The 21,182-nt window shown below is 37.7% G+C and overlaps 1 protein-coding gene across 1 annotated transcript in view; it reads left to right on the top strand.

Annotated features, from left to right (window-relative positions):
• LOC128259673 (frizzled) overlaps positions 1 to 21,182 on the top strand; it is a 102,515-nt gene that overhangs the window by 25,149 nt on the left and 56,184 nt on the right. The window contains exons 2-4 of the mRNA XM_052992202.1: positions 7,507 to 7,626; positions 15,692 to 15,886; positions 16,611 to 16,836. Of these exons, the coding sequence (XP_052848162.1) occupies positions 7,507 to 7,626; positions 15,692 to 15,886; positions 16,611 to 16,836 (541 nt within the window). The remainder of the gene's footprint in view (positions 1 to 7,506; positions 7,627 to 15,691; positions 15,887 to 16,610; positions 16,837 to 21,182) is intronic.

Here is a 21,182-nt window from a genome sequence, read left to right on the forward strand (position 1 = left end):
TCAATGGGTTTTCTTTTCGGCCCGCTCTGCTCATTAGTTGTTGTCATTCAGAGGCTTGACAGCCAACTAAAAATTAATATGTCAAATTATGCAGCAGTCGCAAGGGGAAATGCTGGTGGCAAGCGGAAAACCGAACTGAAGCGTGTCGAGACAGCATGCAAAGAGGAGTCTTTCTCTCCACATTTTACCAAAGTCTTTCCCCCCACTTTTCCCCTTGTGCAATTAGAAAGAAGGGGCTGGAACGGCTGCCAAAATGTCAAACCAAAATTTTGCTGCGTTTGCTGCTGTCTGCATGTCAATGTCAAGAATGAGATAGCGATAGGAGTAGGGAAAGAGAGAGGGATACGTGGCCAGGTACAGGTTTTGGTAGAAAGTGGGAATGTTGTTCCTGTCCCTCTCTTTTTCTTTCCACTTATAATCATCTCGCTCTTTCGGGCTGCACCTGCTCGTCCCACATCAATCCTTTGTATCAACAGTTCTTCGACAACAGTTAGCTATGAATTCGGGAAATATTTTTTGGTAAGAATTGTTAAACAATTAGGTATTTCTTTTTAATTTTAACTTGACTTCCGTGCAGTCGAAATCAGTCAGTTTAAGTTATATTGTAACAATCTTAAAATACATTCAAATAATAAATCTTAAATACCCATCCTTGTAAGGTTTAAGGCAACTTATGTTATTTGTTAAATCAATTTCACTGTTCTCTTCGAGAACACTCACTTAGCTGCAAGCTTTTCCGCATCTTCCAACTTGCTCAAACATTCCTGGTAGCATGTTTGCCACTGTGTTCCCAACAAATGCTTCAATTTGCATTTGACTTAATGCCCCGTGATGCTGAATGATGTGACTGGAGATCAGCCTCGCCCTTGCCCCTCCCATTGCCCACACTATATCGGTTAGCATGTTTAACGTGTATTTGAGGCCGTCAGCTGGTCAATGAGTGTCAGTGTCACGTTGTCATCCCTCTCCATTTTCCGCCAGCAATCCGCTTTCCCATATTCTCCACTCCACTCGGAACTACGTGATGTGCATGGCCGATAAATATTTGTTATATACTCAAATCGGGGGTGCCAGTTATCTTTGTATATGCGTAGAAGTTTTGTGTGGGAAAAGCTTTAACTCGGGTTTAAGTTGGTTTTAAGTTGTAAGCATTTAGTTGACATTAACTGGGATTTGTATGCTCGAGGGAGAAAGAAACTTGGCTGGAAATGTTTATCGCAGAAGATAAGGGGGGCAAAAATATGTCGTGCCCCGCAGCAAACTAGGATTAATTTGATAGATGGAATGTTTGTTGAAATATTTACGCATAAATACTAATAAATGAAAGTGATAGATGAATGTTTTTTAGTAACTTGGATAGGATCAAACATGGGATATGAAAATATTTATTAAGAAATTTAAATTTATGCATAAATAAATATAACTAACAAGTGGTAAAGAGGTTATTTCTTTTACACATAAAATGTAAATTTGAAAACTCATAAACTAAATAATCAAATTATATTATAATTTAATAGACGAAGTAATTTTTAGATAGTTATGCAGTTTTAGCGAAAGACAATCTGGAAATTAAAAAAAATATGGCTATAAAAAAATAAAATACTACATACATTAGGGATAACCCATAATTAGCGCCAGTTACTTTTTCAGAAAATGTCAAAATTTAATTCGTAATAATATGATGATGAATAATTTAAGCAATTAGTGTAAAAAGAATGGTGGCTAGCCACTCACCTTAACAGCCCTAACTCATATGCAGAACCCTTTTTTCAAAAGCTAATTGCGTAGGTTCTGGAAGAGGAAATGGGAAATAAAGTGGGGCTTGCCACCTGTAGTCCTTTATAAATATTATATTCATATGAGCGAAGCAACATAAAAAATTCCCCCAGCTTAACACCTTGCATGTGATGTCGCTTTTGTTGCTGCACGTACCTTAACCCAACTCCGGCTCCTAAAAATGACCCGACAACAATTCACATATCTCCGGGCCTTGGACCTTGTGCCGTGTAAATTTTTCAGGCGGGAAACAAAGGACGAAAAAATACGTAAAAATTTAAAACAGATGCTCATTATAAATATCCATTAAAATTACATGGGCTGTAATCAAGGGGTGGACGCAGTCACCCAGCCAGAGTTAAAGGAGATGCCGATGCCGATGCCATTTAACCCACCTCATTCGTCCTTCAGCCCGTCGTCCGCACCACCTTTTACTTGGGTTTCTCTTTTGTGCTTTCGCTGGGGGCATAATTTGCATGTAGTCAAGTGTAGACCTTAACAGCAATTCCAGTTTCTTTCCTCTTTCTGCTCTGCTTTTGGCCCTGAAAGGGTTAAACACATCTCCGGCCACACCAAAAAGGGGCGTTAAGCCAAAATAAGAGGAAATCGCGCCAAAAGTTGTTGGGCCTCCGGATCCTAAACCGCCGGCTCTTCTCCTTCCATAACGCAGCCAACATATGGACGGGTCGACATTTTATAGCCTCCGGATCGGTTTCATTTTTGGCAGACCGCAAGACCCAAAAAAAAAAAATAACAAAGCGGACCTTAAAATCCTCCAATATGGAATCAAAGTCCTTAAAACCCTTTTTTTCTTCTCTCTGCTTTTAATAAAGTGTCGACATGTGTAATTTGTGAGGGGTGTAGTGGGTTTTCATGTGGGGCTCAACTTGGCTGACCCCCAACCAATAATATTAATAAATTATGAGCAGGCATTTTTTTAGCCGCCTTCCTTTGTGTTGCGGTCAGCAAAGGAAAATGTGTGACTCGCTTTTTATTTTCGGAGTATTTGTTGTCTGGCTCTTTGACTCCTTTTTATGATTATTCTGGGTCTTTCTGACCATTTGAACTCTTGACCTGAGTGGGAATATACTTGGCTTCTTCTTGCTGCCGCTTCCTTATTGAATTCAAATTGTTGTTCTTGTCTGTCTGTGTGGTTTTTCAGCTTTCGCTGCAGAAAGAAAAACAGTACAGTGACGAACGAAGAGTTGTCAGTCGGCCATCGTGGAATATCGTCCTGGCTATATCTTCCTGTTCGAATCCACCCCAGGACATTTGAACTCTCCGTCTCGTTTCGTTTCCTGTTTGCTCTCTTTCCTGCTGTCTGTTGCTCTGTCTATTTTGACTTTAACAACGTCAGCAACACCCCCAAAAATGGCACACAAGCAAACACATGCCGTCTATATGGGGAGAATCTTCATTAACGCTGTCCGAGGGTTGTCTAAAAAGTACGAGAAGGGGATTGAGGCCTGCCGGAGGAAGGATTGGGAGAAGGAGGAAGTCTGGAAACATTTAAACAAAGTTTTTCAGCCTTAGGCGCATAGTGGAATTGGCATAGTTTTTAATTTCAATTTTACTATATTAGCTTCCATTTTTTTTATTTATACACATTTGAAAGTTTTTTACACATTCCCAAAAAAAACAGAAAAGTTTAAACGTCTGTAGTTTTAGTATTATTTGGAAGCCAAGGAAGGTTTTTTTTTAAAGGGAAGAGAAATAACTTTTTATATAAATAATATTTATCTAAATTTTTTCATCTATTTATTAAACTTTAAATAAAAACTTATTAATATTTAAGTTGGCTCTTTCTTAAGAATGTATTTAACATGTCCCTTTCCAATTCGGTACAAGTATATTTCACAACCAATTTATATTGCCTTTAAGCCCACTGTTTCTGGCATAAAGACTCGGCCTGTGTTTCAGTTGCCTCATCTCTCAGAGTGGTAATAATTCGCAGCTTCCACCATCATCATCAACACGCCCCCAACTAAAACGTGAAGCGACGGCCAGCTGGAAGGATTCCCTTTGCGCTGGCTGCACTCCTTTTCCTCATTCCCTTTGGCCTTTCATAACTCGCGACGGCATAAAATTTATCTATAATAAATTAAAAACTCCTTAAATGTTAGCTAAACTTGGTTTATGACTCTGGCTCTTCTCCGCAACTGCGAAACCCTTACCCATTCCCTTTCTTTATGCCTTGCCCACCTCTTTTTTGTTGTGTTTTATTTGTAGCCGCTGGCGCAAAAAATACAACTTCAACGAAATTTTCTGTATTGTTTGGGTCTTGTAGTTGGCACTTTTAGACTACACAAAGAAAAAATATTGTTACTTTCATTGAAAATGTTTAATAAAATTTTGCATTGAACACTAGAGAATTTATTTTTGTGACATTTAGTTATAGTATGCCAGAAATGGGAAATTTTGTGGAACATTTTTTTTCGTGTAAAAAGCGGCATGTGGAATTCAAGGAGGAGGTAGGCGGATAGGGTGGACTTTTGCACGGCGGTTTAGTCGCTGTCCAGCTCTTGTTGTTACTGTTTCCCCAGCTTTTAGCTGCTGCTGATGGTCGGATGCTCACGCGGCATGAAAACTTATGTCGGCGGCCTTTGGGCGCAATTATTTATACATGCCTCATAAAAATCGCAAGACAATGGGACCCCGGTCTGTAACCCAGAACAGAAAAAAAAATATATAAAAAAAATATATATATACAAAGGGACAGCAGCAACTACGACTAACAATGCAAGTCTCTCGACTCCTTTCGTTGTGGTCAATGTTGCAACTAGTTGTTGTTGTCGACCGCTCTGGGGGCATTTTATTCTTTAAGGTATAAGTGGGGATGTGGGGGCTACAAATACCCATAGAAGAGGCAGTCTGTTTGATTTTGGTTGGGTAATAAAGATAGATGGATGGATCGGCGGATAGATCTATTGACCAGAGCCACAGGAAGCGATTGCTGATAGAACCAAGATATAAAATCCTAAGTGGAACGAGCCTGATAAATGTTATGGTCATGTGGAGAAGATTTCAAGATAGAAGAACAATTTAATTATATTTTTCCAGTATGTAAAGTTTGCCCATAACGACAGTTGAATGAAAAGAACATGCAATTTAGCATTAGCTGAATTTAAGTACTAGTTTGAAAATATAATTATTATTGTTTAGCCTGAGGTGTGTAAGAAAAATATTTGTTAATCCAACAATTATATTCTTAATTGGTCAGCAAAACTCTTTTGACTTTTAAATGGAAATATTTTTAAAATTGCTTAAAGCTGAATATTATAATAAAGCTTTAGCTTTTTAATGAAACTCATAAGGTTTCATTATACATGACTATTAAGACCACCGAAAATGTTTTATCCAATTTCATTTGCCATCTCAGCTAATGTTGGCTCTCCAAATAAGCCTCACTTTCTGCTGCTGGCCAATTGGAATCCCTCAAAATTAGTTCATTAAAATTTAAATATAAATTTTCATTGCTTGCCTGGCTTAAAGCAGGCTTAAAAGCTTCCAAAATAATTTCAGATAAACGTGGCTGGGCAAAAAAAACTGCAGGCAATTTAGAGGAGATTCTCCGTTCCCTCAAGAACCCTCGGCACTGCTGCTTTATGTTATTGTTGTGGGTCCGTTTCCTTATGCGCCCCAAATATGCGTAAATATTGCCCCAGTCAACAGTTCTAAGTGTGCCATCTCGTTCTGTCTGCACTTGCTTATCGCCGGCATCGATTCCCCCTAAATCTGCCCTTTTCGCCGCTCCCCAAAGCAGCAGAAAAACGCAATTTGCGCCGCTAACCTAACGATGATTGCCAAAAACGTTGGAAAGCCAGGGGCTGCTGTGTTCAGGGGGGAGGATTTTAAATTTTTAATGGGAATTTGAAATAAAGCACAGACAAACAGAAAGTGGTGGAACGGGGACAGTCAACACATTCGGGGGAAGATTGCTCTTTGACAGAGGAGCAACTGCAGCCAAGCTTGATCTCTCTGTGTTTCTATGCTCCAAAGGGTTTTACACTGCAAAAAATATTACTAACTAGAAGTTAATTTTATTTTTTTCTTAATAATTATACTATTAAAATGAAAATAAAAAATATTAACAACAACAAATTTAAGAACAAAAAATATTTAATATTTGGCCACAGTGTCTGGCATTAAATGCAAAAAAAATCTCACTCCCTCAATTTTGGTTGCTTTAACCAAATGCTTTAAAGAGGAAGTATATTTTCGCAAAGTAATACTGTTTAAGGTTTACCCATATAGTTTATCAGGTGAAAACTATGTTTTTCATAATATTAAAAACATTAACATGTATTTAAACGGTTTTGGGTACGTTGGTTCTTTTCAGTTGTTTTTGTAATTCCTTTTTTCAGTGTACTGTATGTTTTTCCGGGCAAAAAAGACTTGCTGCAGTCCAGGGATCTTCTTTATCTCCAAGCTGGGTTTTGAGCTCACTTTGAGAGACTCTTTGCGGCAAAGCCATGCAACAATATTTTTTCGTACTCGACCATGGTAAAAAACCCGCCCTCGGGGTTTTGTTTGAGTGTGTTATGTGCGTGCATGTTATGCTATCTAAAATTCAAATCTCTTGCGGTTTACAATGCGCCAGAACTCTTCCGAACTTCATTCCATCTGTCTCGCTCACATCCATAGAGTGAATGCCAAACTGGGGAATTGCCTTGTACTGTCTGCTGTTGTGTACAGTCAATATTTCCTACCACGAACCGTGTTTCGAGGAGTTTATTTTATACATCTCTGTTCTATAAATTAATTAACTAAATTAAATATCGCAGCATTTTCTGAACTATGATTTGAAATACTTTGCTGAGTTTAAAAGCAAACAAAATCTAGTTTTCATTTGCGTTTTCCACTCAACGAGGGCGTACTGTTTGTGTGTGTAAGTGCGTTTGCATTGTTGCCGCACTTCGTAATGCAATTGTTTCTGCGGGGGTTGATTTCGCCTCAGCTTTTTGGAGTTCAAGGTTGAGTTGGGTTTTGAATGGAGTTCAGATCTCTGTACCGGGAAATCTCATTAAACTGCACTTATTGTTTGAGTCCGGAGTTTGGACACTGGAAGTGCAGAGTTGTCAGTCCGATGAGATTTTTGCCAAATGGGGGTTGTACATTGTACTGGTCCCTAATGTCATTTGGGAGATTGTGCTGCCCTGAAGGCACAATTTCAAAACTGTCCTCACAAATTTATGCTAATTTTGAGTGGTTCTGAGTTTTTAGCAAAAACTAATCGAATTGTGTAGGTAAAGGAAATATTTTATACTTTTTAAAAAGTGTTGCACCTATCATCAACTGAAGAATAAATAAAATCAGAAGTATAGTAGTATCTGATGATTGAAAATTGTGCACAATAATAGTGATCTGATTATCAGACCCAGTTTAGTCAAAATCCATAATAATTATGACAGAAATATAATATTATTGGTATGTTATCTTTTTGGCTGTTTCTATAATTAACCATTTCATGCTCAGTAATCGCGTTTAGTAATCCCTCCGTAACTAGGGTTTAATTCATTTCTTCTCAAATTAATTTGTGTGCGAGCTCTTTGCCGCCTCCTTTAATCCTCTTTAATTGCAACTTTCAATCCAATTTGGTCCACATTTAATATAATACTTATTAATTAATCGCTGCCTGCAAATGAGTTTCCTCCTTTGAAGGCTTCCTCTTCACTTACCCCCACTTCACTTCACATTTACTTATTCGCTTCTGTTATTGTTCCTCTGCAGGATCTCCATGACTGCGGAGCCCCATGTCATGCCATGTTTTTCCCCGAGAGAGAAAGGACTGTTCTCCGATATTGGGTTGGATCCTGGGCAGCGGTCTGCGTTGCCAGCTGCTTGTTTACGGTGAGTGTTTAATATTCCAATTTATATTATTCTTTAAGTTAACAATGAATTTGGGTTTCATATCAATGTAAGCAGATTTCCATTATATAACTTGGCACAAAAGGTATCAAATTGCTCAAACCTAATTAATAGTAAATGTACCTTATTGTGTAGTTTCTTCCACAAGATTTATTTATCAGCACTACCACAAAACTATCTTACCTTTTAAAGCAAATCACAAGCTTGGTGCAATAAAGTGAATTAAATAATTTGATTTTAGGATTGTCGAAAAGGACTATAGCTGCTTTAATTTTCATAAATCATTTTAAACAAATGTCCGCTTCAAGCGGTCAGTAATTGTTAGATAAAATATCGAATTTTTTTTTAAATTAAAATGAATTTAATGTCCGCTTCAAGCGGTGAAGTAATTGCTAGATAAAATATCGAGTATTTGTTAAATTAAAGTGTTCAAATTCGAGACATATATACATATATACATATATAAAAATAAAGCTTTGCTGAAGATGCAGGTATCTTAGGTACTCAGTGTGCTCAACTATATTGTTCTATATTGGTGCCCACCCCCATCTTAGTTTATCCTTGGTTGCCAGAGAGCTGCCATATTTTCTTTAGAGCTGAAAGTAAACATCTTATACGGGGCCCAAGCGAGTGAATCCAGCTCCTTCAGCATGTCTATTATTCTGGAGCAAGGGGGCAATACATATACGGATGGTAGGATGCCAGGACGAAGGCGTTGGCACTTAAGTAAATCCCACGCATTGACATATTACCTGTCAGCGCATATTTTTCAATAAACTTGGTAAAACATATGCAGAAGCCACCCCATCGAAACCACTCCGCCCGCCAGCCCCTCAAAAGACCCCAAGGCGTTCTTGGCAAGCAGGATTCCTTTGATGGAGTAGGGATATACATAGGTGGCATGTAGGGGAAAAAGGAACAGGAGCGCTCTGGAGGTCGCCTTGGCATGTGGCATGTGTGAATGCGGCTGTGGGAGGACAAATGGCAGAACAAAAGTAAATTTCAAATATTATTAGAATTGCCCTTTGATATTTCGGAATGTCCTGGGCATGCCATGTCCTCTGCTCCCTTTGATTCGACTATATTCGAATGCCTTCAGGATGGATGAGCTCTGAACTAATATTGGAAATAGTTCTGTATTGTAATCCTTGCCATTCAGTGTGCGAAGGATCGAATTGGAAATGTGGCTGCTAAAGAAGCGAAGATGGCCACGAACTTAAAGAGTTAAAGGTTACAGGCCAAGGTGGTGGGAAAGGTCAAAGAAATATGACAACAATATGGGAAGGGAAATTGATGGCTTTCAGGTTATTTATGGTTTTTTGGAAGTAGGGTGAGAGCAGATATAATGAAATCAAATACACAGATTTCTAAGAAGATAGAAGGGCTTGGGATATTGTTCTTAAATTTATTAAAGATGCGGTATCTCTAAGATTTAATTTGGACGTGGGACTTTTTAATTGGTTTTATTATCTTAGTGGATTCAAAAGAAAACAAATCAAGTCATTAGACCTTTGCAATTCTCCCACTTAAATTTCCATTCAATACCGATACCATTTATCCCGCTCTGCTTAAACCTTTCCTATAACCATAAATCAATCAATTGACTTGTCTAATTATCTCATCTCCTTGGAACTATTCATCATGTGTAAGGACCTAAAAGGGATGCTCTCTGCCAATGTCTCACTCCATTGCCTCCATCACTTTCACATATGGAAATCAACTTGTTAGTCAGGCATTTTTCCCCCATCAGCAAATGTGTTTGGTTTTTTTGTATGCTTTGTTTCTTTTTGCTTATATCCATCAAGTGAAAAAACTGACAAAATTTGAATAAAAAATCAATTTAGGTGCTCTGGACCGAGCACATGACAGGCACTAATCAACAGGAGAAACAAAAAATGAATATGATAACCGTGCTTATAATTCCCTGGCAACCAGGCAGGGGAAAAATAAAGGGGCGGAGGTAGGATGGGAGGCCCCAAAAATACATCTATCAAAACTTGAGAGGTCCTGACTGACTCGAACACACACACACACACACACACACATCATAAAGTGGCGCTACATCCATCAAGCCCAGAGAAATAGGGGCTTTTTTCGAAGGCCTGGGGGTGGAACTCACCCCCTGGGAACATTGTCACTCACATGGCGACATGTTTTGCATGTGTCTGCTCCGATTCTTTTCTCTCCATGTGATAAATTTTTGTCATTGCATATAATTTGTCGCCCATTGTCGGCGCCAGATATTGCCGTCCTTCGTGGGCGTGGCATATCAGTGCAACTCATAACAGCAAAACAACAACAAATTCTATGCAAATTTCGAAATTGTTTTTCCAGGGCCAACGACGACTTTCATTTGGTAGCTCATTCTACTTACTTTTTACGATTATGATTATGTTCTCTGAGAGCTCTCCATCTCGATTTCATTCGTTGGATTTCAGCATTTTTACGCATTCATCAGTTCCAGTTCATGCAAATTTTGCCTCTATGTTTTGTTATTTAGTCGACTGCAACATTTTCTCGATTATGATGAAAATTTCCCATTCTCTCACGTCAGTTTGTTTTATAGAATTTTCTGATTGATTAAAATGCATGAAAATCATTAAATGGTAAAACAAATGTCAAATTAATCAAATAACTGAAAGATATCTGTCATATTCGTTGATTTAAATATAATTTTCCGATAACGTACATTTTCATAAGTGTAAATTAAGAGATAAACTTCTATTTCGTTGACCATTTTTAAGAGCTCGCATGTTTAGGTTGTAGTCCAAAATTCTGTTTCCCATTTTTGTTGGCTTCAAAAAGTCAACCCAAATAAGCCGTTATAAGCCTTGGAAAATGTTTTTCTCTAGCGCACACACATTAAATATTTGAATGGCTTTCTATGCCATGTTCCGCTGTTTATGTGAGGATGTGAATAGTGCTCAATACATCTCAATAAATCCCCCATGAAATGTGGGTTATGCTTGTTTGTTGTTGATTTTTAAAAACTTTCACTCCACATGTGTGTGGGGATAAAAATTTCAATGACACAGAAATATGTCAATGAAAATGGCTACAAAAAACATAGCACACACGAAAGCATTAGAAAATTGCAGTTGATCCTTTGGTCAGATGGACAGGGTAAAAAATATATCTAAAAATATTTGTACACCGATGAATGTTTGCCTTTGTGCTTAGAATGCTTTACATTTATATGGATTTTGTTGTGACATTCAGGGAAGTTTTAGTATTTAATAAATAAAGTGCTCAGTAAATTATTTGGAATGATGAAATTGTGTTAAGGAAAATATTGATACAGCAATGATAAAATGTATAAAGGAAACATAGGAAAATTTAAAATATTAAGCATTCAGGAAAAATAAAATAGTCGGAAAGGTAAGCATTTAAATTATACAAAGTCCTGGCCTTATCTCAAACAACGAACACATTATTTTGATAGCTGGCAGTATAAGAACGTAAACTTTAAGTCAAGTCAAAGTTACTGAAGGAAAGTAATCCCAACTTTTCCCCAACCAATTTTCTATGACAGCCCAACTTTTGCTAACCAGGGAAAACCTTTGGGGCTTTTCATTTCAAGTATCAAGCGAAATTATAAATAAGCACATTTTATTTCAATTTTCGCGAACTAAAACAAATATTTTTGCACCCACAAAAAGTTTTGCTTGTGAGACAGGTAAAATTGTCAGACGAATTTCTGCAGAAGGAAACTTATGACAAGAAAATGGAAAATGGGGGATTCTGTGTGTAACATCAACTGTCAACAATCAACACCTTTTTCATTAAGCGCATTAGATGCGATGAGACACCGAGTGAGCTTTTCTCCTCCTGCGCCCTTCTTTCTTGACATTTGTTTTGCAATGAAAAGCGAAAAGAGGAAATGACAATGTGTGTTTGCTGAAAGAGCAAATAATCGTATAGTCGTTGACTTTGATGACTTTTTCTTAATTACAAGACCGGCTGCTGGGAGCCCAAAAAAAGGGAAATCGAGAGGCAGAAACTGAAAGTTCAGTGAGGCGGATGTTTCGATAGTTGAGACTGGAGAAGATATGATCAAATATGGCATTTCATGGTGACTGCACCCAAATTTCCATTCCAATTTGTTACTTTTCCAAACGCCTTTTTTTGGGACTCTTGTTTTGACAGTTGGATTTTCATACTTGTTGTTCTGAGTTCTTCACAACGTTATTAATAGTTTTTAAATATGCACCAAATATTTAATCATTGATATGCATAAAAAATACATGCCATAAACATCATATGACAGAAACAGAATATATAAAACTTCGCCGCAAACATTTGCCACAAAATTTATGCCGCAATCGCTGTCCAACCTGACTGAAATGTTTATGATAATAGTTAGTTATTCTAATAGACGATCCACCCTCGAAAAAATAACCGGACCATTGTTGTTGTTTCCTTATGCAAATTTATACCATTTTTGAGCGAGTTTTTTTTAGTCTGTTAGTTGTGAGTTAAATCTAATTTATGCAAAATTCAAAACCTGCCAACCACTGGCAAAGCTCTCAAAGCTTCTCTGTGGCTTTTAGTTTTCAACACTCCAACGAAGAAGGGGGCGGTGCGGTTTTCGGGGCGGTAGGTGGGTGTAACTACTTTAGTTTTGGGCTGATTTTAATGACCCGACTCTACAAAATTTATGAGCGCTAAAAATTGAAATTACTTTTTTTTCACTGACCATGAAAGGCGCGGCGGCTCGACTTAAATTATTTATTTCGAGTTGGTTGACGGAAATGTTTGGGAAATCTTAACTTGAAGACTGTGGAAATGGGAAAAGCATTGGAGGAAAGTTTTTGGCAGAAGAAGTCACCTGAGCTTTTGTGGTAGGAGTTTTATAAAGTTTGATAGCTTAAGTTGATTGAAAAATGTAAATAAAAATGCTTTTAGCTAATTAATATTATTTTATTTATTTTAATCAATTAGGAATGGGATAAATGGGTTGAACATGAAAGGCGCGGCGGCTCGTCTTGGATTTGGTTGACGGAAATGTTTTGGAGAACTTAAACTGAAGAATGTGGAAATGCGAAAAGCGTCGGAGAAAAGTTTTTGGCAGAAGAAGTCTCGTGAGCATTTGTGTTAGGACTTATATAAAGATTAATTGCTTAATTTTATTGAAAATGTGGATACAAATGCTTCTAGATTGAAGTGGTTTATTTTAATCAATTAAAAATGGCTTGCAGCAACTTTCATTATTTTAATTAGTTTTAATTGGGAAAATGGCAGCAAATACGAAATGGCATGAAATTTAGAGCATTCAGTTTTTTAAACATAGATAATAACATTTTTGCAGTAAAAAAAACCAGGTGTATTATCATTATAAACTGTTCTTTTTGTTTATTCATATTAACTAAAACTAACCACATATTTAAAAGTATATAAACACAGCATAATTGTTAGATTATGTGGACATCCCAAAATGTTTCTCTGTTAAATTTCCAAACAATGTTCAGAGTTTTTTATATTTTGTATACAAGCGCATGGAAACCTCTTCTATATTTCATTCTACGAGTGCCACTCAAACTAAGCTCTTCTCCAATGCAAGTTCCCCCTCGAATTTTGTGTGGGTGTGGCCCCAAGAAACTCCATATGGTCTTCGCCAAGTTGGGAAAACGGCCGCCCCCAGTGACGCATAATTTTAGGGCGGGTCTAGGATGGCTGAATAGAGAGGGGTACTAAAGATGTCGGAGTCTGTGCTTGCCAAATGTTTCAACATTTGCAGCTTATTTCGTTTCATTTGTACCTAGTCACACCTACAGAAATTTCCCCCTTTTTCACCTATCATGCGTGGCATAACAAATTGCTACGGGAAGTTAAAAGGGAATGGGCTGGAGCAGTGACTGTCTGTTGTTGTTTTTGGCATAAATAAACAATTCAATTCAATTTCTCAGCTTGTTTCTTCTGCATTGAAGCGTTGTCAGCTGAAGGAGTTACAAACTGACTCACTTCCTATTCTGTTCTCCGCCATCACGAATATATTTTGCATTTAAATGAGGATGAAAGGCAAGGGTTGAGCAGAGAAGACAATGCGTAGGTGGAAATTAGACGTAAGCTGGCTAAGAGAACTGTAATTTCAATGAGAGCCAGGCCGAAAGAAAAAATATTTTACAATGAACAGATGATATACTGAAAAAATTGGTTTTCCAAATAAAAATGAAATAACTATTATAGGGTTAAAATAATAATTTAGGTACAACTATTAAAATTGGCTAAATTTAATCAACGTCATATAATTTATATAAAAATGGCGAAGGTAAATTATTGTGCATTCAAATAAGAAATCGATCATCAGCTTTTGGTTTATACATTTTTTACGCTTTGCAAAATTGAATCAACATTTCATTATTTTTAAAAAAATGGAAAAGGTAAATTATTGTGCATTCAAATGAAAAATCTATCATTGGCAGTCGGTTTATACAAAAATGACTTAAAAATAAATAAAATAAAATAATATCACCAATTTAAAGTAATCTTATTTAGTTTAATAACTAATAATTCAGTTTCATGATCTATTCAATGGTCGATTAGTCTTTTTTGCTAGTGCAGCAATGGGGTTCGTGCGGAAGACTGATGTTAGCCACGATTCGGAGCCGAGAAGTGCGTTCTGCATCTATGAATAATTCAGGGGTCTAGTCGTGGCAACAATAATACTCAGCACATTAATGCAATGCGAACAACTCGAATGCAAACACAACCCACACACCACACAGATAGTCACACACACACACACACACACACACACATGCAAACAGGGCCACCCACACAACGAACTTTCAGCTAACTGTTTCTCTCTGATAGTTTTGTAATGATCAAATTAAATGACTTGCTTGGGTTTGGTCGGGTTTTCTGGTTCGAGGTTTCTGGTTTAGACAAAAGACTCCTTGGCCTGGCTTAGTGGGAATGATAATGAATTTATTTAAATGGCGCGTAATCAGACAGGCACAGAGAAATCCAGCAAAGGGTGGGGAAAGTTTAATGTGTGAGCTTGTGGTTGGGAAAGAGAGGGGAAAACAGTATCTGTGTATGTGAGGGACTGTAATTGCTTTCAAAGCCTTGAGGAATTGTCAACCATTCTGTTGGCCCTATCTCGAGCTCTCTATCTCTGTCTTCATATATGCCTGCCTTCACCATTTCCTAGTTCATCCTCTGGCAAACCGGAAGTGGTGTCTGATCAAGAGGAAGAGCCGATTGGTTGTTGGTAAGCCAAACTGGCAAATGCTGATAAAATGAGTTAATATATTCAATGTCTCAATCAGGGCACTTATCCAATTATTGACTGTGGTTTGGCAATAGAAATATGTAAATTTTCAAAGACCCTTTTTTAATTATTGAAAAACTAACATAGGCTTAATGCACTTAGCGCTCTATTTAGAAATATTTATATCGAGCAGGCAGTCAACTTATGTATTAGCCAATAAAAAATGAAGTATAATTAAGATGAATCTAGTGTGGAAAATTGGAATTTATTTCTAACATCGCAATAATGGATAATTAGTTTTGTTAAATGTCAATTTATTAGATGCAATATGTCAAACATTGATTTAAATAAATCATAACTATAAAATATCGATTTTTTAATAATGAGATATTTATTAATGATAATGATAATAATGGGATAACGCAACTAAACCTTCTAAGAAGTATTCACATTTTAAAGTGATTAAAGCTGACCACGCTCATTTTTGCATTTGTCTTAACTTCCTTTACAATGGCCATTCCAGCTAAGGACATTTTAGCCAAATTCATTAAGGCCAACCGACCACGGGAAAAGAAACCTTGCGAATTAAATGGGGCCCGGGTTTTGGAGTAAATGGCACAACAATCACAATCAGCTAATGTGTAGAGCCTAATGACCAAAAGGCGCTGGGAAGAGGATCCCTAATAGGTTCTTCTCTCCTTTAATAACCCACCGCTCATATAAACACTAATGCACTTTTAAGGGAACATCAAAGCACATCGGCTTAATTAGGGCGAACCTAATTAAATCTAAATTTATATTTAATAACCATCTCCCCTTTTTGACTCGTTGCAGGTGCTCACCTTCCTGATCGACTCGTCGCGTTTTCGCTACCCAGAACGGGCCATCGTCTTTCTGGCCGTCTGCTACCTGGTAGTTGGATGTGCCTACGTGGCGGGATTGGGGGCGGGCGACTCCGTATCGTGCCGAGAACCATTTCCGCCGCCCGTCAAGCTCGGCCGTCTGCAGATGATGTCCACCATCACCCAGGTGAGATGACCCTGCAGAGGCATCTCTGCAGTACCTGGGAAACCAGTCCTCACTCATTTTTAATGCCACCGAAGGGGAAACTTTTATTTGCTTGCAGCGATGAAGAGCCAGGGCTTTCGTTCACATTTTAACAGAATCTTGTGCTAATACCAAAATCTAGAGTTCCTTGAGTCATTTAGAAAAAGAGATTATTAAAACAAAACTAAACATTTCCGATCTCAGAATTAAAAAATAATTGTGACTGTATTTTATGTTAACATACTATTTTCTTAAACATTAATAAAAAATCTATGAAAATTTATTTGGAGGTTGCTAAAGAATCTAAATATTTGACATTTTTGATTTTTATAATTTAATTCAGAATTTTATAACCAATCACAAAAGTATTTAAGACTTATACAAATTTGTTAACTTTATTTTATTTTTGGGAGCTGCAAATGTCTTTCCCAACTAAATTGATAAATACCACATTTTATTTGTCTATATTTTTAAAGTAATTAGAACAACTCAATCACGAAAAGAACCTTAATTTATTTTACCAGAAATGTCCAATAATAGCTTATTTCTTACCTTTTTCGTTTTTTATAAGTGATTAACTGTTGTAAAGGTAGATTATGTTTCCCTAAGGTCACTCACCAGCGAGGGTATTGAAGGCTTCGATCTTTGAGTCTGGCCCTGAATTAATTGTAATTTTATTGACCGAGTTTTCTTCTTTTTCCGACAGGGCCACCGCCAGACCACGTCCTGCACGGTTTTATTCATGGCACTCTACTTCTGCTGCATGGCGGCCTTTGCATGGTGGTCGTGCCTGGCATTCGCCTGGTTTTTGGCCGCCGGCCTCAAATGGGGCCACGAGGCGATTGAGAACAAGTCGCACTTATTCCACCTGGTTGCCTGGGCTGTTCCCGCCCTCCAGACCATTTCCGTGCTGGCCCTGGCCAAAGTTGAAGGTAAGTTGGGCTGAGATCCGGGCGGGATTATTATCGATTAGCCACCAGTGCGACCTTGATCCGGTGGCGCATTAATCCATCTGAGTCCACATCAATTTCTATCACACACTCCGCCGAAAGACTTAACTCTACCATAGCTGCGGTTTTGGGCAATTTCAACGCGTAAGGCGAAACCGTCATTAGACATCATTTGTGGCATTAACTGTATCTATTTCTGGGGGGCTAAGGCCCGGTTTCTATCAGGCAGCCTCAAAAAGATACAAAAAACTTAAGAAAACCAACAAAAAATTAGAGATGAAACAGTCGAAACAGTGGGCTTGGCGGATGTAAAAAGTTCTACAGTGTTGGGTGCAAAAAAACAATAAAAAAAGTTTGACCATATTTCGGTACTTTTTTCTGTTAAGTTTTTATAAGTTTTAACATTATATTCAAAGAAGAAATAACTATATTGTTGTTAAGAACTACACAGAACATTGTAATTTTAACGAAAAAACAATATGTTTTGTAGTCTTGCACAAATTTGTTCGTCCACAAAAGAATACGACCTTTATCTACAACTCTAACTTTTTAGCCATCGCGAACCACTGTTCGACTGCGTGTTTCGCCCGTTTTCTCAGTCATTTTGTGGTTCATTTGAGAATGGGGTCTGGGTTGGGCTCGGTTATTTGGGTTTGGATACTGAGATACTTTCAGTGGGTTCTAAAGCGGCTGTCCGCGATTTCTAAACCATTTAATGACCTACGTGGTCGCGGGCAGACACGAAATAAATCTTGACGACCAACAAAAATGTAAAACTCAGAGGAAAAAAGACGACAGGCTGAAAACGGTCACGTTAAAGTGCCGTAAAAATTTGTGGACTCCGGATGAGTTCCCTCTTTTTCGGACTCCCAAGTCAAAGAACAAGACGAAAACTAATTCGTTTAACGCGCTGCCTCTAAGCCAACTTAGAGGCTTTTTCGTTGTAGCCCATTCCCGGGCTCATTTCACATTTTCGGGCTTAATTAGATTGCGGCTTAATGACTCAATTGTGTTTGCCGGCCAGGCTCCTGTTTTCCCCGTCCCTTTCACCCAATAGCCATGCCTCTCTTTCTTACCCCGGACAATTTCCAATATGACCAGACGGTAGTAATTAAATACAGCAGCACATGATTATGGCTTGTTAGGCAAATCGAATGAAAGTCATAGACAATTTGGAGGGGTCGTGGGCGAGTGGGAGGGTGCATCCCTGTTGATGGGCACTTATAGCCCACCATTAGCTGCGTCTGCTTAATGCCCCGGCTACTTAATTGGAGGGAGTGAGTGAGGCTGGGTGCCAGCTTAACACTGCATTAGTGCTACATTGTAGTAAACTGGGCTGCGAACTAGACGACTTGACTACATATCCTGTAAAATGTCGGCACACGTGTAAATTTTACAAGTCAATCAATGCGAAGAGCTTAAACTGTGAACCTTGCATGAGGAAAGGTACATTTTTATACAATAAGAAGATCAATATGCCGTAAAATGATTATTAAATTGATGATTAAGATTCAATGGATATACTTTAATTCAAATCCACAAATTATAGCTTCTCGCTATTTTATTTCAACCATTTTTCATCACTTCGCATCTCAATTTCCACATCAGACATCCCCTTCCCAAAATTGCTCGGCGATGAAAAAATTTTCAATTGCTTAACAAATATAATCAAAATTTTTCACTCTAGCCTAAGCGCTTACAAACACTAAGAGACACTCGCTAATGCATGCAAAATGCCAAGAGCCATAAAAAACATATTTCCCCCTCATCGCGACTTATATAAAAACATTAAGGTCTCAGGCGAAGGAAAAACGATTTATGGGAAAAGTCTCCGAAAAAAATTAAAATAAAATGATGACTTAATGCACTGCAAGCGACCAGCGAAAATCGCTGTTGTTGCTGTTGGGGGCACTCCTTGAGATGCTTCGCCAAGAAAGTAACAGTAAATGGAAAGGAACAGGCGCAGCCGTTGCGTGCACTGCGAAAAATATTCAATTGAAATAATGCACTATTAATCTAAAGAAATATGCCATACACTTTAATGTATTAAATCAAAAAAGTGCATAAAAATGTATATAAACATATAAATGATCCATGTTGTTATTAATTTAAAATAAGTTTATGTTAACAAAGGCTTAAAGTTAACTTTAGTTATTTTAAAGATAACAAACACAAGTTTAATTTAAGTAATTAAATATTTATTTATTGTTGTTTCAATATTTGTTGTGCTTTAAGTTACTGTTTAACTTAATTCCTTTTCAGTCGTTCTGTTTTCAAAAACAGGTTAGGTTATTTTGATGGCGTTTTTAGTTATTTTTTCCAGTATAGCAGCCCATTCAGAAACCATTCAACGGCAATTAATGTTAAATTTAAAAATACATTATTTTAATGTGTCGCCAGTTGGAGTATGCCAGCGTGAGGGAAAGAGGACAGTTGCTGCTTGAGCGTTGATGATGGCGGTAGACATTTACAACAACAACGACTGCTTTTGGGTAAACAAAGACTGAACAGAAACGCTCGAGGCGGGAAGCTTGGAAGCTCTGGCCGCCGGCTACGTGCATTGAATCCGTAATTTGCGCACGTTCATTGCAAACATTGAATAATGCTCACAGATATACCCCCAGAAAATCGCTCCCCCTGCGCCCACCTCTGGCACTCCCCTTTAAACACTTCTGGCCAAGTAAATAACAGGCAGGATCTAGAGGGGGCCAAAAGGGGAAGCTAACAATTTGTATTGACTCCACAACGCGTTGGCAGCTCATTTGATGGATTCCCCCTCCCACATACAGGGATTTGGAGGAGAAGAAGGAGCCGGTCTATGAATCACCTGTCCACCTGCAAATGTCCAGTTCCGAAGGGATTCCATTTGCTTTGTGCCCCGAATATTAAACGAACGAAATTGGACTGCATTTTGATTTTTGCTCCAGACACATATGAATATGTGGGATCCAAATACTGTCAAATTTCGTTAGCATTGCAGATTTTAAGGGCTTTGCAGTTGCATTTAAGAGACTTATCAACGTTAAGAAATATATAAAAATGAATACCTTACAGAATCTCAATAGCTCGATAGAAAAAAAATTTTTAAAACAATTTATACTTCACAAACATTAAAGAATAGCCACTTACTTAAAACTCCATTTGTTTTGAATAACTGTGCAAGTTTACTTAACAATGTTTTAAAATTTTATTTATTGAAGAACTCCAAATCGTACAGTTCTTGAACATTTAAATTACTTTAAGTGTCACATGCCTTTTTTCAGCCCACGAAAATCTTAAGTATGAGTATACTTAAATACTAAAACCAACCCAAAGGCAACAATTTGCTTTACTTGTCTAGAATTTATTAGCATTTTGTAGACACGCTCAACAATTATTTTTCATTTATAAGAAAGTAAAAAACGAACGAACCCAGAAAATATGCAAATTAACAGAAACAGAACGAGACGCAAGCAAGGCAGAGCAAAGGAAAATTAACAATTTGTTGCGCTTTTGCGAAATTATATGCCTGGCAGTCGTAAGTCCGTTGAAGAGGCTTCTCTGCTCTCCTTTTTCTTTTCTTCATTTGTCAAGTTATTAAAGAGCAAAGCGAGTGGAGCATGAGGGGTAGAACTAAATTAACATAATTTATCCAAGGCGGAGTTCTTTTTGCCTACAAGAGAGAGTTTCAAACAGAGCACAGTGGATACTTGAAATCTGAACTTAAAGATGAATATCTGATATAAAATATTAACAAGGTAATAAAAGAGGCTGTATTGTAAAAATTATTCAGAAAACTTGAACCAGCTCTACGGGACACATTTTTATCAAACGTACTAGAGACTATAAACAATTGAATTAAAAAAAAAATAGTTTTTAACCGCATAAATTCCAGAATCCAAGTAGACAACTCTTATTAAATTATGTGCCAGGAGCGGCTTCGGTAGACCATTTAAAAGGGAGTCTCTAACGAAAAGTAAGAAATCAAGAGTCACTTATCGAAATGGCATAAAAATACTTGTCTATGAATGATTTATGAAACCGAGTGGTTTTAGAGTGAAAGCGGAAAAGGGGGAAATGCATTTTGAAATGCATTCGGTCAGCCAGCAGGAAAGTCAGCTGAAAATGTAAGCAAGTGGGAGCGGCATTCGCTCAAGGATCATACACAAAAGTTGGCTCGCTCTTTGACCTCGCCCTCTCGTCCTGTCTCCTTCGTTTTCCCCCACCCTTCTCTTTCACTCTTTCCGAGTGCCCCCTGCATAATCAAATAATGCGCTTTGGCATTGCAGTTTCTATGGCAATCGTGCCAGACAAAACCCACACAGAAATGAAATGAAATGAACGTCGGA

Source organism: Drosophila gunungcola (genome assembly GCF_025200985.1).
Source record: "Drosophila gunungcola strain Sukarami chromosome 3L unlocalized genomic scaffold, Dgunungcola_SK_2 000009F, whole genome shotgun sequence".
Classification (NCBI taxonomy): Eukaryota; Metazoa; Arthropoda; class Insecta; order Diptera; family Drosophilidae; genus Drosophila; species Drosophila gunungcola.